This window comes from Martes martes, assembly GCF_963455335.1.
Source record: "Martes martes genome assembly, chromosome: 11".
In the NCBI taxonomy this organism is placed as follows: Eukaryota; Metazoa; Chordata; class Mammalia; order Carnivora; family Mustelidae; genus Martes; species Martes martes.
This window is the reverse complement of record NC_137899.1, coordinates 3,054,521-3,071,320: the sequence shown is the minus strand read 5'-3', so window position 1 is coordinate 3,071,320 and position 16,800 is coordinate 3,054,521. Positions and strand designations below refer to the sequence as shown.

At 49.7% G+C, this 16,800-nt stretch overlaps 1 protein-coding gene across 1 annotated transcript in view; it reads right to left on the bottom strand.

The window, feature by feature from the left end:
- Nucleotides 1-16,800, bottom strand: part of ABCA13 (ATP binding cassette subfamily A member 13) — a gene marked incomplete at both ends in the record, with an annotated part of 337,321 nt that overhangs the window by 209,246 nt on the left and 111,275 nt on the right. The window contains 3 exons of the mRNA XM_080818179.1: nucleotides 570-660; nucleotides 3,350-3,463; nucleotides 15,430-15,569. Coding sequence (XP_080674305.1) covers nucleotides 570-660; nucleotides 3,350-3,463; nucleotides 15,430-15,569 — 345 coding nt within the window. The remainder of the gene's footprint in view (nucleotides 1-569; nucleotides 661-3,349; nucleotides 3,464-15,429; nucleotides 15,570-16,800) is intronic.

The following is a 16,800-nucleotide window of genomic DNA, read 5'->3' as shown; positions in this document are numbered from 1 at the left end:
GGCTCCAGGTCCTGGCACAGGACCCAGCTCTCCTGTGTGCTTAGTCAATGGTTGTTCAATGGTTGTTCAATTCTAAATGAATTCACGCATTAACTAGGGAGACGCAATACAACCACTGGTGGGCTGATAGAACTTTTTGACCTGAGCTCCAAATTTTCAAGTCAGTGTACCTGCTTCCAATCAACTATTAACTCAGGAACACTCATTTGTTTCAAAAACTCATTAATTGTTTTAAGTCTCATTAATTCTTGCATTCACATCAGAAGCCTTCCTTTTTGACCACGTTCCTTGCTACTCAAGCCCTGACTCCATAAATCAGAAAACTTCAGGTACGAGGAACCTTGGAGGAAGAGCAACCTGTCAGTGTCACCCAGAACCTTGGAGGCAGAAGGATGAGGGCGCCAGTGGTGGGCCATTGGGTAAGTGGACCGTGCCACGCCCACCCACGTAGTGGACACGCCCGCTTATTTGCATGGGCACGCCCACATACACAGACACACCCACTCGCCTAAAAGGACACACCCATGGAGACGCCCACCTGCTTATACTCACACACCCCACCTACTTACCATAAGTCTGGAGCTTTTCGGTCAGTTTATCAACATCAATGTGCAGTTGGCTCTCTATAAAGTTTCTTATAAACTTGTTCCTCAGGGCCTCCTGAGGAAAATAACACAGTGTAAACAAAAATAATCTCGTTTCCTCTTACTAAATAATTCTTAATAGATTTATTCGAAGTTTCATTATACAAGAAAAAGACACGTAAAGTGACACTTGGTCAAAGAGGTTCCAAAAATCATGGTAAATGACAGGATAACCGTTGGTTAGGACCCCACCGTGAAAAACAAGAGTACTGATCCTGACAATTCAGACTGTCATCGAAATTATGCACGGACGCTAAAAACAAAGAATGAAGTAAGAGTTGACTTTGCAGGAGAATTTTCTAACAAAAGGAGAGGGTGATGCTTTATAGAAGCTCATTTACAGGGCGCCTACGTAGCTGGCTCAGTCAGTAGAGCATGCGACTGGTGCTCTGCTGGTCATGAATTCAAGCCCCACGTTGGCCATGGAGCCTACTTTAAATGAAATAAAATAATCTTTAAGGCTCTCTCTGTCTCTCCCTCCTGCTCACACACCCACGGGCATGCACGCGCGCTCTCTCTAAAAACACACAAATATTGAACTAAATAGACAGCTTTTTTAAAAGCTCCTTTCCAGTGTGTTTTCCACACGCCGGTTGTAGAGACAGGGTCCCTCACGCGAAACCACTGTGAAAGGCTTTCCGTATTTCCTGAACCCTTTTTGGCCATCAAATGTCATCTTCGGAAGAAACTCACAGATCATGATCCATGTGATCCCTCGTTCATACTGATGGCTCCAAATCTTCTTCATGGATGTTTTCCCTAAGGAGGGCTCCCCAAGGTGCTTGGAATGAAAGCCCGCCTCCCGATCAATGCCCCCGGCAACGGCCGGCAGCCCACTGAGACCGAGGGGGACACTCTGAGGCCGGGAGGCCAGAGCCAGGACTCAGCAAGGAGGGGGCTGGCAGAACGGGGACTGATTCTGGAACTTGTCCGTCCCCTAGAGAAAACTGACACATGACCCTGACTCCATGTGAGTGCACAGCCTCGAAACTTAGGACTTCCAGTAAGGAATTCTCAGTGTCCACCCTCTAAATTCAGGTCTGTGATTCTTCAGGCTCTGCCTCCTGGATGTGAGGGTTCTATCGACCCTTGCGTACAGATGACAGGATTTCCTTATGAAACACTGGGGCGTACTTTTATTTTACTGGAGTCCTGTGTATCTTTTGTTGGGCATTCGCTACAGGCCAGACCGGGGTGGGTACTTCCTGTGTGTTGATCATCTGTGCTCAGCCACATCTCTGAGAGGGGGTGGCTTGCTTTTCACTGAGCAGAAAGGCCGTCCGGGTCTGGTCTGGTGGCAAGAGCCAGGCGTGGAATACAGGCGTCAGACGCTACACCCGCAAGGGCTCTTCACACTTCCCGATCGTGACCACCACTCTGGGAGATGGGGCGCCACTCACAACACTTTGTCCTCAAAGACAAGAACCTCAGGCAATGGAAGAAGGAGTTGTGTTTCTAACACGGCTGCTTGGCACACGGTGCTGGCTCATGGGAGGACCTCTCCCCAGAGCCACGTGGACCCCGGGGTTGGGGGTGGTGGGGAATCAGGTGCTCACATGACTTGGGAAACTCTCCGTTTGTTGTTCATGATGTTCCGTATAATTACTTCAGGCAGCACAGACTCGCTCAAAGCCTAAGCTATCTATGATCTGACCCGTTAGAGAAAAAGCCTGCTGATCCCAGTATTAACAAATTAATCCGTGAGCAAACAAGTTCAAGAAGAAGATGACAGTAGCCCTCGCACTCACACAGCGGGGGCCGCTGAGAACCAGCATCGCAGACCGTCAAACACCAGGATGGGACTGACAGCTGTCTCTGGGCTCTGAAACCACCTTGGTTTGCCCGGGACCAGCAGCCCCCTGCCAGACCCACTGCCGGGAGCCGCGGGACCCCTGGCATGGGACTCCCCAGGGGAAACTGACCGCAGCTCTGGGACAGTTCACTCCATTAGAATCAAAGCCAGCCGGGCCGGCTCCTGGGCTATGAATCGCTTGGACTGCTTGTCTGGTGCATAAGAAACAGACCAAACAGAATAAAAAGGAGAGCGTGATTTCTCCTGCCATCAGATTTAGGGGACTTTCGGTTACACAAACGTCCCCAGGTTATTATGGGGCCTACCTCCTGTGAAGTTCTGAGGTTCACAGCTGTCGGGCAGGAGTTGGCCATCTTAAACCACAGCCCCCAGCATATGTTAGGTTGTAGATACAGAATGTCAGGGAGTGATGACTGGCCCTTTAAGTAGACCCACAATTGGAAAAGTATGCAAACACTCAGAATTTATTTGACAGAGAGTGAGCATAAGCAGGGGTAGGGGCAGAGGGAGAGGGAGAAGTAGACTTCCCACTGACCAGGGAGCCCGAAGCGGGACTCGATCCCGGGACCCTGAGCCATGACCTGAGCCACAGGCAGACGCTTCACTGACGGAGCCACCCAGGCACCCCTCCATTTATGGAATTTAAAGAACAGGCAAATACTATTAAATTATTCATCGTGCTCATAATAATGACATCTGGCACAAATCAAGCCCTTGACAATTCACAAAGCTGACTTAACACATTCAACTCTAGGTCAATATTATTAGTCAGCAGACAACCGCACCTGAGGGGCTCTGTGGGCTCCTCTAAGGGGCCACTCCGAGTTCAAGGTGCGCCCTCACAGGTGCTCCCACTGCCCCCGCCCCTGGTGTGAAGGCGGCTGTCACTTACCTGCAGCTGGTCGAGCATCTGGTCACTTCCTCCATTCTGAAACATGCTGGACATTTTCAGCAGCGTTCCTGTTAACGTCTTTAGCTTGTCCACGAAACGGAACGTATGATTTGCCTGCAAAACAACACACGTGGGCGTGTCTCCCACTCTATGGTGCTGCCTTAGGAAGATTCTTAGGGGTTGTGTGGGGACAAGAGGGGGAGAAGCCTTAGAGACATGACTGGCTACGCCAGGAGGACCAGGAGGACGCCGATGCCTCCCCAGGCCAGGTGACTGGCTCCAGCGTCCTCATCTCCGAGGTGAGCCCTGAGACCACTCTCACCGACTCTCCCTGCAAATGCCATCCACCTATCCAGCACGGTGGCCCCAGAACTGAGCTCATTGTGGGAACAGCAGATATACAGTATACACCAGTATACAGTATATACCAGTATACACCAGCTACATAAAATCATGTTTGTCCACATTTCCTCCTCAAAAATATACTCTCCGGGGGCACCCAGGGGGCTTAGTTGGATTAGCGGCTGGCCTCGGCTCAGGTCATGATCCTGGGGTCTTGGGATCGAGTCCCGAATCAGGCTCCCCGCTCAGCAGACAGTCTGTGTCTCCCTCTCCCTGTGCTCCTCCCCTTGCTCGTGCTCTCTCTCGAGCTCACTCTCTCTCTCAAATAAATAAATTAAAAATATATATGTTCTTGGGTAATACCATGCATTTGTTCTATGATACCCAAGACTTGCTGAAGATAGAGGACAGCCTCCTGTATTTGTTCCTTTATTGCCGCTGGCAGGACAAATGAGCACCAGACTTCTGTGAAACAATCTGGTATCATAAACATATTCCTAGTCAGTGACCCCCACACCCAAAAATCCCACGCCTTTTTTCTAAAGATAAAACAACTCTATCCTCAGAAATGATTTAAGTGAAATAGAAAACGATATCCAGAAAAGTGGCTATGGCAACATTACTCTATTTTTAATCCTGAAATGGTCTACATGCCAAGAAGACGAGGCTGAGTAAAGAGAGTCTGGGAGGTCAACCACACGTCCCTGGGGTCCCCGGGAGACCCTCCTCATGGCCCAGGTCACACCAGCACTGGAGCCAAAAACAGCTGCCCCAGAAGAGAGAAGATGCTCCTTGAAGTCATGTTTGCTGCCCAAGGACAGGGCAGGGTCCTCCTGGGCCATGGCTGCAGCGCCCTTGAACAGCACCCCCCAACCCCAGCAAGGCCTGGAGCCTCTCCTCCCTCAGTTTGGCTACCAGATGCATGAAGCGGTGTGGAAGGGCTTCTGTCAAATCCACACTTCTCCCTCTGCCTTCGCGTGAACCTGGCCCGTTCGCACTCACACCCTTGCCATCGTTTGCCTGCACGGGCTAAGCACGATCCGCTATGTCTAAGGCTTGTGTCATGACCCCTGTGGTCAAGAGACGAGGCCAACGCATGAACAGGAGAGAGAAAGCTCTTCATCCGAGCTGATTACATGAACGAGAGGAGAAAACGTAGACCATCTCGGCCTTGTATTTTCATGACGAGTCCAGGAGGGAGTAATTAGAAGCCGCGATCTGGGCTGAAGACGGACCTCTAGGCCGCTGACCCCAGAGGCAGCCAACGGCAGTTGGGAGGCATCCTGGAAACGGCAACAGGACCAAGCTCCGTGCAGAACCAACCTAGGACGCCGTCCCAGCCCCCAGAGGACAGCCACGAGCCACAGGGAAAACGAGACAATCCAGGACAGACGTGCGAGAGCCAAATCTAGGAGGACTCCAGGCCCAGGGGAGGAAAGGGGCCAGAGCAGAGTCAGGAACCACAGAGGGGAGAAAACTCCCTGTCGCTCACAAGAACCCCTGAGTCCGCGTGTTTCGGAGCCTTTCTTGGAACAGGCGAAACCATTAAAGCAGACGAGTGTCCCACAGATCTCAGGAAATCTGGAATTCCAGCTGAAAATGGAATATACACCCAAGAGTTCACAAGAAGCTTCTCTCTTTTCTTAAGATTTTATTTATGCTTTTGAGAGAGAGAGAGAGAGCGTGAGCAGGGATGAAGGGTGGAGGGAGAGGCAGGCTCCTCCGTGAGCAGGAAGCCCAACTCGGGGCTCCATCCCAGGACGCTGGGGTCACGACCCGAGGCGAAGGCAGACACCTAACCCACTGAGTCACCCAGGCGCCCCAACACAAGAAGCTTCTTAAGATGGAAAAAAAAAAAATTAACGTCGCTTCAGATAGTTTCTCTGCAAAATTAAAGGTCCGTGGATAGAGAACCACAAACTCTGGCTCTAAGAGGAAACAGGAAAAACCCAGAATTCCTGCGAGCGGGTCATCTTCAGATGTCCAAGCAGAAAGAACCCAGAATACCTGTGGATGCACCTAAAGTAAGTTCCTGGAACCCAACCCGAGGAAGAGTTAACTCAGTGTAAGAAAACGATACATCTCGTAGGGCATCTCCCCAACGGGGCCCCATCCCTGCCACCCCCTCCCCTCCAGCAACCCTCACTTTGTTTCCTGGGATTAAGAGTCTCTTATGGTTTACCTCCCTCTCTGGTTTTGCCTTGTTTCATTTTTCTCTCCCATCTCCTATGATTCTCTGTCTTGTCTCTCAAATTCCTCATATCAGGGAGATCGCATTGTAATTGTCTTTCTCTGATTGACGTATTTCACTCAGCATAATACCCTCTAGTTCCATCCACGTTGTTGCAAATGGCAAGATTTCATCTTTTGATGGCTGCATAGTATTCCAGTGTGTGTGTGTGTGTGTGTGTGTGTGTGTGTGTGTGTGTGTGTACATCTTCTTTATCCATTCATCTGTTGATGGACATCTAGGTTCTTTCCATAGTTTGGCTATTGTGAACACTGTTGCTATACACATTCGGGTGCAGGTGCCCCTTTGGGTCCCTACATTTGTATCTTTAGGGTAAATAACCAGTAGTGCAATTGCTGGGTCATAGGGTAGCTCTATTTTCAACTTTTTAGGAACTGCCATGCTGTTTTTCAGAGTGACTGCACCAGCTTGCATTTCCACCAACCGTGTAGGAGGGAAAATAAATAAAATCTTTAAAAAAAAAAAAAAGAATGTGATACATCTCTGATACCATCAAGATGGTGCTGAGCCATGAAACCATTCAAATAGAGAACTGATTTTAACGTTTATTTATTTTAAGTCGTCTCCACACCCAACGTGGGGCTCAAATTCATGACCCAGAGACTGAGTCACATGCTCTTCCAATGGAGTCGCCAGCAGCCCAAGAATTGATTGTTAAATAGTAGCTAACAAAGTCCTAAGTTTAATCCAGACGCCCATGATAATTCTTGAAAAGAACTGTGAAAATTATAAGGTTATAATGGGAAGGTTATACTTGAAATTAGAAGCCCCAATGGCTGATGATTATGATGCCAGTTAATGGGATGATAATCTTTAGAACAGTAAGCTCCATCAGCGACGGAGGGGGCGAAGGGCGGGCACGGAGATGGGCAGGGAGGCGGGAGCTCCCACCCCAGTGAGCCAGAAGGGCTCTCGGCGTTCACTGTAAGAGGGAAGCTCAGCATTGAAACACAGAAGGGAGGGGCCCTGGCACAAAGTGGGCAACTCTCGATCTTGGGATTGTGGGTTCGAGCCCACGTTGGGTATAGAGAAGACTTAAAAATAAAATCTTTTTTTTAAAGATTTATTTATTTATTTGACAGAGAGAGAGTGTGTGCGTGCAGAAGCAGGGGCGGCAGCAAAGGGAGAGGGAGAAAGCAGACTCCCCTCTGAGCAAGAAGCCCAGTGTGGGACTCGACCCCAGGACTCCGGGGTCATGACCCAAGCTGAAGGCAGACGCTTCATCGACTGGGTCACACAGGTGTCCCTAAAAATAAAAACTATTTTTAAAAAAGAGGGGGAGAAAGGTAACCACAAGAACAAAAGTACATTTTAAAACTGTAACAGAGAATTAAACAATAACTCTAAACTTGCCACTCACAACAATAACTTTGAATAGGTCCAAACATCCAATTCAAAGGGTTTCAGACCCAGTTTGTTAAGTTAGTCAATAAGTATCTGTATTTACGGCATGTCTGTAAGCCACGTCCAGGTATAGGTGCTAAAAATATAGCTATGCACAAAATACACAAAACTGTGTTCTTTTTATTTTGAAGATTCATTTATTTATCTGAGAGAGAGAGAGAGAGCATGTGCGTATAGAGGGGGAGGGGCAGAGGGAGAGAGAGAATCTCACGCAGACTCTGCACTAAGCACAGAGCCTGACTCGGGGCTCGATCTCACGACCTGAGATCAAGCAAGACCTGAGCCAAAACCCAGGGTCAGACGCTCAACTGACTGAGCCCTCCAGGAGCCCCAAAAAACTCTTTTCTCATTTAAGATTATGATCTATTGCACGGACAACACTATGAAAGGCCAACTGGATTGTTACACTGCACTGAAAACAAAATATTTAAATATCAAGCAAAACCGAAAAAGCTAGAAATGGTAACAGCCGCCACGATAAAACTCGTGAATAAACAGAACAAAGCTTGTTTTATTATGAAAAAAAAATGGAAATTTATGGGCTCAGGAGCATATCACCAAAATACATGAAGTCAAAAGGACTAGAAATAAGGGAGGAATTTGACAAGACTGAACAGTGGGTGACGTTAAGCCTTCGTAAGAGCAGGAGGAGAGTCCTTGAAAAATCAAGTCGAGCAAATGGAGCCCTGTTTTGGGTGGAAACCTTGGCTCTGCTGCTTATCGGTTGCATGCTCTTACCCAAATTATTTAAACGGTCAGCTTCAAGCTTTGAGAAAAGTGGGGTCGTGGATGTGGTGATATTAAAATAAATGGACCTTCCGGTGTCTCGCGGCCAGGCCTGGCCCATAGCAGATGCCCAGTACACACGTCCCACACAGTCGGACTCCACACATGTACACAGACGTTGGGTGGCCTAACTGAGGGGAAGATCTAAAAATCTTAAACCTACAAATAGAGAACACACACACAGCCAAATGCAGACGTATGTTTACATATGTAATGTGTTTTGTGTTTGTATAAACTTCTCTATATTATTGCAATTTAAATTAGTTCAAATATCTTAATTTATTGTCTGTGTGCATATATACCCTCACTTTTCAAATACCCAAGAAAACTGTACTGAAAGCGATATGCAGTAAATTCTCAAACTATAGGAATCATTTAGGTGCATATTATGAAATTAGAACTTTTTAGCCAAGGCTGGTGTGGACACTGTTTAAAAGAAACAGGTTTAAAAAGTTTAGATATCACAAATAACTCCTGACTTATAGACATTATTTAGGACACGTTCATCTAAGAAATTGTGCAAATGTTAGCTATAACAGCATACCGGATGAAACCAAAATTCAGATGCAAATACATTTGTTATTAATTAAAAAGTGAAACTTAGTCAACATATCACAGTAACACAACAAATCTGAGGGAAGCAGCAGGAGACTGATAGAAATAAATTGTGAGAAGAAATGACTTCGGGGCACCTGGCAGGCTCAGTCTGACGAGCACTTGATCTTGGGGTCGTGAATCCAAGCCCAATGGTGGTGCAGAGATTACGTAAATAAATAACTTAAGAAGAAGGTGGAGGAGGAGGGGGGGGGAGGGAGAGGGGGAAGGAGAGGGGGAGGGGGAAGGAGAGGGGGAGGGGGAGGAGAAGGGGAAGGAGGAGGAGGAGGAAAGAGAGAAAAAGAAGATGAACCACCCCACAAAGAACCAAAAAACCACACCTTGATTAAGAAGGGCAATTAACCAATGGCGATATTGAGACAAACCCGAGGCTGGAATGATCTGGCAAAGTATTTGAAAGCAGCCGTCAGTGCTTCAACAAGTTACTACAAACTGTCTTGAAACAAACTGCACAGCAGAAAGTCTCAACAAGGAAATGAGTCAGACCATGGTGCGTTCCCCTGGCAGGATGAGGCACAGGGGAGCCTCCCAGCCAGCACATGCCCCCCAGTGCCCGGACGAGAGCAGATGATGTCCCCAGGACCCTCCTTCCTGCTGCCCAGTAGATGTCGAAGAGCCCGTCCCTCCCAGGGGGCTGCATCTCCGCGATGACTTCCCCTGGCGGCCAGGCCTTGGTGCAGTCTGCAGAGTGCCCGGCAGAGGGCTTCCCTGCACCCACAGTGCAGATCCTGGCACCCCCAGTGGGTCCCTGGAGACCTCTGCCTCCAGCTGGCCACAGCTGCATTCCTCCCAGTGGGGTCTGGACCCTGTTCCTCGTGGGGAGGCCACTTCTAGGGTGGTCCCTGCCTTCCCTCAATGCCTCTACCAGCCCCAGGCTCTGGACTGCTGATGCTGCATTGTTCAGAGCTCCCTTCATACCCCTAACCAACCCCCCAGTACTCTAAGGTCTTGCTACGGTCCTCACTTTTCCTACAAATCCCTTCTTGCTCTTCCTTCTGATTGGACCCTGACTGACACACTGCAAACTAACCAGATGAACACCGTCTCAGAAAACAGCAAAAACACACACGCCATGAAAAAAAACACTAAGGAGAAAAGATAACGCAATTTTTTATGTCAAGATCACTTCAAACACCGAAAACTAGCTTTAACAACAGCCTCATATTTAACAAAAGAAAAACTAGAGGCTTGCAGAGCTGACAGAGGCGAGAAGCTACAGGAGCGGACCCCAGCACTCCAGGGGAGGTCGAGGCAGGACGCCAAGGCTCTGACACCGCGTCTGAGGTGGAGATCCCCATGAGGACCACAGAGCGGCCACGGTCAGCAGGTGGGCTGGCTCCCTGTCTCAGACTCCCAGAGCCCTGCCACGGAGAGTGCTCACACCCTGGGACACCTGCAACGCTAGGTCTGGCTCTCCATCCCAGAGCAGCTGGCGCCCATGCCGACCACGTCAGCCACACCATTCACGCCAGCCACGCCAGCAGTCGCAGGCTGCCCTTGGGCTCCAGAAACTCACTCAGGCTCAAATAAGTGGGACCCACAGGATAGACATGCCTCGTGTCTGCTTCAGCAACTTCGGAGCAAACTACCGTCACAATCAAAAAGACGTTCTTGTTCCTCTGACAGAGGTCTCTAGGGACCCCGGGGACATGGACGAGCACTAGCTCTGACATTTAGGGAAAGCATTTTAATTACAAAAACACTTTGAACCATATCTTCTCCTCCTCTGACAGGCCCTGAGAAGGGGGATCTGCAAACTTCAGTGCAGACTTCCTACCAGGCAACGTCTGGCTATCACACTGTGCTGGGCTCTGCAGGTGACGCAGACAAGTCAGGTGGGACCCTGCCCTGGGGAGCGAGTTCATGGGCCACAGGGTCAGGGGAGAGCTCCTGTGAGAGCCCAGGGCCAGGTGACACAGATGAGTGGCCCTGTGGCTGGTCTCTGGGGATCTCCGGCTTGTTTCACAGAATCGAGCCCCATGTTCACACAGTTATCAGCAAACCAGCCCCCCTTGGGTTCCTATCCTCCATGCGATTCCAGAACCCGCTACAGAACCCGAAGGACAGAGCTTGCAAGTGTCCTCGATGGTCCCACACATTTCCATGTTCAAGTGGCAAAAGAAAGGGGCAATGTTCTGCACGGGATCGTGCCCTCCCAGAGCCGTAACCCCCAGGACCTCAGCATTTGTGACTGTGTTTGGAGATCAGGTCTTGAGATGGGTGATGAAGTTAACATGATATCACAGGCTGGGCCTTTATGAGCGGGGTCCTTATAGGAAGAGGACATCAGGATGCAGACACAGCGGACGACCATCTGCGCGCCCCGGAGAACCGACCCTGCCCACACTGTGACCGTGGACTCCCAGCCTCCAGGACTGGGACAGAATCGGTCTCTGTTGTTTAACAGAGTCTGCGTATGGGCCATCGAGGACAGGCAGCATATCGCAGACTTGAAAGTGACAGAGGTGTCGATTTCCAGCTGCACCTCTTACCAGCTATGCCTCAAGTCTGCTCCAAGCCCTTGTGTTCCTGTCTGTATAATGGGGATAATTAGTACCTCCCTCCAGTGTTGTTTGAGGGGAAATGAGATGGTCTGTGGCAGGGGCCTGGCCAAGTGTGGATAAGGAACAGTGAGGACCGCAGCAGGGCACGCTCCCTGACCACGCTCACCCCTGCTAACTCAGGCAAGACGACGGCGGACGGGCGCCCGAGCACAAGTGCCATCATGAGGGACAGGGCACCCGGGGGTGCAGGGAGGGCAGAGTTTACTCTGTCTCTGGCATATTTGAATACACACACTTCTCCTCTCAACTCCTGTTCCCGGGCCCTCGGCCCAGGCCGTCCAGCTACAGCAGGGCTGAGGCCATGCTGGCACCAAGGCCCCCTTGCCCCTTGCAGGAGCAGGTACACGGCAGGTCACCAACCTCGGCTCAGGACACAGACATCAGTAAAGTCTGGCTTCCTTCCCCTGATGCTAGAAGAGACAAATTCAGGTCTGCCCCCCGCCTGACCTCTCTGCTCGGGCCACCACGGTTCTGAGACACACAGGTGAAGGCCAAGTGCTCTCTGCTTTTGGCTTCCCCTCGGCCCACAGCCCCTCCTGCTCAGCCCCATCACCAGGTGCCGGACAGGCCGCCCCTCCTCTGTCCCTCTCTCTCCTTGGGCTCCCACCCTCTCTAGATAAACTTTTCTGCCTCAGCACCCATGACATTCTGCACCAGACGATCCTCCCCCAGGACAGTGGGGGCTGTCCTGTGCATTTCGGGGAGCCTAACATCATCCCGGCCTCCACCCACTGGGTGCCCATAGCTCCCCTCCCCCACCTCCACCCTGGTTGGGACACCAGAGATGTCTCTAGACGTTGCTCCCGGTCCTCTGGGGAGAACATCACCAGGCCCCATCCCAGCTGAGAACCCCCGGGGCCTCCACCACGTCTGTCTCCTTCCTCAGGGGACGTCCGCCCTCCCCAGGTCCCCGGCGAACAATGGCGGAGCGTCCTTCAGAGATCGTATTCGTAGAGAAGACTCAGGCCTACATTAGTTGCCCCCTTTCTAAATATTGTTTCTGATCCTTATTCTTTCTCCAGCCCTCCAGACCGCACGCACTGCGAGAAAGCCCCCCTTAGCTCGATAGACAAAAGGGAAATGAGCACAAGCAGTCAGACAACGTTCTGGGGAGGGACGCTTTGCTGCTGATGCCGTTCCCAGGATGCTTCTGATTCTTGGAAACCCACCCTAGTTCCTTTATCTGTGCTTTCTACTTTTCTAAACTCTCCTAAAGCTCACGTGGTGTCTTCACACCGTTCTTTAATTTGGCATCTCCCCGGGGCCAAGACCAAACACAAGGCTGACACACAAAGTTAAAGGAGGATACTGATGGACTGGCACCGCTTGGATAATAACACGGAAAGACCGTGGATTCCCGCCTAAATGCCATTTAGTAGGAGCTGAGTACTCCCTAGAAATTGTAGCCGTTGTTTTGTTGGGGTCAGGGAAGCGCTCGGTGCGGGGGAGCAACCCCCGGGGAGCCCAGGTAGGCAAGGGCATGGGAAGGGCCCCGGGGACTGATCTCCCACGGGAAATCCTCGATCTCCCTCATGCCTCCCTTTTGCTGGTGGAGAAAGAGTTGTCTATAGGATAAGCCCAAGGTCACACAGAAGGTCGGGACAGGGAGGGCGATCCCCAGCCTTGCCCGAGGGCACACCTGTTCTTACCACTACCGTGCTTCTTGGTGACGCCCTCCATGTCAGAAGTTGAACCCCCCGAACTTACACTTTTTCCTACACATGTGGCTACTGTAGGCAGTTCTGCGTAATAGAACAAAACGCAGAGGACTAAGTAATTTGCAACGTGGAGCCCTGTACCCTACAGATGATGTAGCTTCCCTTTACCCAAGTGGCAAAGTTTCCAGGGTCTCCCACCCATGTGGGACTTTACACCAAGGGTCTCGTGACTGGATCCAGCTTTCATGAAACCAAGCCGCCGAGGCCGACCGCCAAAGTGAAGTTAGCCTTATCAGTACAAAACCAGGATATCGCCGAGCCAGGTCACGAGCCGCGTGGGATGCGTGAAAAAGATACCAGCTCCTGCGAGTGCCTATGAAGTCTGAAACAGGGTAATCCAGAATCAGGGAAATCTCTGGTTTCTCGAGAATCTTCATCGTCTTCGGGCTGCACGGGGCTCGACCCCTCCCCGCACCCGTGTCCTGGCCAACCCGCGGCCCCCGCCGGCTGATGGAGGCCCGCACGCCCTGCCTCTCCGGCGAGAAGCTGCCCACCTCTCACGCTGAGTGAATCCCTCCTCTTACACCTAAACCACCCCTTCCCTTGTCTTCTCTTCCCCACAGCAGCGTGGGCTCTCCAGGGTCAGAGGGGGTCATGCTAACCATTGTATCACAGAACACAGTACGAGATGCAACACTATCATATATATGTTATTCATAACACTAATGGATAACATATAATCAATTAAGAAACTCAGGGCTTATTTATTCTTTTTTTTTTTCCAAGAGAAAAATTCCTTCACGTTTCTTTTCTTTTTCTTTTTTTTTTTTTTTTTTGATGTTTTACTTGCTTAAGTAATCTCAACGCCTGATGTGGGGCCTGAACTCAGGACCCCGAGATCAAGGGTCACGTGCTCTTCCAACTGAGCCAGCCAGGCACCCCCTTGTTTTTGAAAATTAAAATTTACAGGGACGCCTGAGTGGCTCTGTCGGTGAAGCCTCTGCCTGCAGCTCCGGTCATGATCTCAGGGTCCTGGGATCGAGTCCCGCATCGGGCTCCCTGCACAGTGAGGTGTCTGCTTCTCCCTCTCCCTCAGCCCCTCCCCTTGCTTGTGTCCTCTCTGTCAAATAAATAAATAAAATCCTTTAAAAATAACAAAATAAAAATTGAAATTTACAAGAGAGCTGTGATATAGAGTCGTTTCCTATGAAGTTCTTCGGAGACCACTGAAAGCTTAACCAGGAAGGGAGTCTGTTTGCCGCAGGCCTGTTGGAGGCCTGCTGGAGAAACTAACTCCTGGTGCTTATCTAGATTAATACCGTTTCGCTGTGAGAGTGAGGATTTCCGTAAACACCCCTGTCAAGTGATATTTTCAAGACCAAAACAGAAGTTATTGGCGACATTCGGAGAGCAGGGGGTACCTGCAGCCCCAGAGCTCTCACGGGGGGACAGAGCCACGGGTCGCCCTCCACTGTGACCCCACAGGACGGCCCCGGGGTGTGCAAAAGCCAGACAGACCAAGATGAACACCACGGCTCCCGTGACCACACACCAGCGCCGACTCCTGCACTTTCAAGTTAGTGCCCCTTGGAGCTTGAACATGGATCATCGGGGGAACTCGGGGTTTCCTCTTCCAGGTGGGAAAGTTGGATCAGATCACCCACATGTCTGTCCTCTGTGAAGTCCCTGAAAGGAGGCTGCAGACTTCCTTACAAGCCACCACGAGGCACAAAAACAAAACACAAACCACAGCACATCTTTGGAAAAGAAAGCACCGATAAGAAGAATCCCACGCCCGAGAGCGCACGGGTGTGGGGCGCTACATAAGGTCCAGAGGGAAAACCAAGCAGAACCCCGTGATGTCTGCTCCCAGGGAATCTGGTTGTGCCCCTACCCGAGCTTCTCCTCCGCAGAGTGAGAATGACAGAGCCTCACAATCAAACTGGCCCAGGCCACGACCACAAATACATCGGGTCCGACTCGTCCTTAACTGTCCTTAACAGATGCCCCACGCCAAACCGACTAGCTTCTGTCCCCCATGTTCTCCTCCCACCCCAGGGAACAGCCTGCCTTTCTGTCTAGTTGTCCTCCGAATAATACGTCCTGCCCCAGCGTGTCCTCTAGGACAGTGACCTGGGGGACAACGGGAGCTGGAAGAGGCCAAGGTGAACCATACTCCCCACACGAAACGTTATGCAGTCCAATCTGTAGAACGTTACGCTATCTTTAAAGATCTCTTCTTTCTACTGTGCCTGTGTGCTCAATAAGATCTCACTCATTTGGACTCCACTATTTTTGTTTTATTTATTTTGGGGGGGGGGAGAAAGAATCAAGCAGACTCCCTGCTGGACATAGAGCCTGATGCGGGGCTCAATATCATGACCCTGAGATCATGACCTGAGTCGAAACCAAGAGTCAGATGCTCAACCCACTGCACCACCCAGGTGCCCCCAGACTCACCTTTTGAATGACCTCATTAATCTCTGGAGTGTTTGGTGTGTACAGTATTTTTCCATGTAATATCGGTTTTAGGAAGGACCACACCAAAGCGCCATTTGGAGACTGCAGAATTTCTTGATAGAGGTCCAAGCAAAATGGTGCTGTCACAATTACAAGAAAAAAAAATTACTCACGATACAGGATGCCCCTGCTAATAGTGACACTCGTCTACATATCCATGATGGCTCACTTTCCAACGGGTGATGTGGATATGTTTTTCATGCCACGGTTGAATTTGGGCAGTAAATTCGAGAATAAGTTTCTTGTTGCTGTCCTTAGCACCTCTCAGCTCATGAGAAATTTCAAGATAACATGTTCATTTCAGTAATTGCAAAGAAAGGGAAGCGTGACCTTCACATATGCAAACTAAGCCATCACGAAGAGCACTAACTGTGACAAAGACACCTGCCAATAGTAATAGAGAGAAATGCATCTGATCTCTAAGGTAGAAAATCATCAACACTTACAGGATTGGGAGCAGAATTAGATTCTTCCTATGAAATTAGCTTTATATATTGCTACTGAATTTTCTTCCCTGCGTCTACACAGCAGTGTTTACCTTCCTGCTTTTAATATATTAAATCACCTTGTTTTCACCCAAACACTAGTCCCCTCAAGGTAGGGGATCAACATTGCTGGATGATAATTGGTTTCAATCCAAGGTTGACTCGACTGACCTAACTGAATAGGTACCCAGTGAGGGTAGAGCCTCCACCACCATGAGGATTAGTAGGAACCAAACACTGTATGGTTTGTCTTTGTTTTTTGTTTTTTAAGCAGCCCCATGCCCAGTGTGGAGCCCAACACAGGGCTTACATTCACGACTCCGAGATCAAGACGAGAGCTGAGATCAAGAGTCAGACACTCAACTGACTGAGCCACCCAGAGCTCCAAAATATCGTAAGGTTTTAAGGTAGTGATGAATACTTCAGCTTGTTCTTTCCCCCTGCAGCAGACATCTAAGGTGGAGATATCTTAGTTTTAACAGCATGATTCTTGACACCCAAGATACGAATAGTGCAGTTGTGATTATCTCCACTATTAATTTCATCTTTTCAAATTCTCCATTTGAAAAGAAAAAAACAGTTCTTTTTATTCAACAAGTACAATAAAACTGATAGAAAGAATCCCCTGAGATATAATTAAGAGTGTGACAACATAATAAGTTTTTAAACCATACTTTTAGAGATTGCTCTCACTGATATGTTTTAAAGTTACACTTTATAAGCATAATTTAAACAGTAATCATTTTCATTTCAGAAAAGACACAACCATATATAGGTACAGAGCAAGAAATCTGAAACAGGAATCCTGACCTCTGTCACTTGAGAG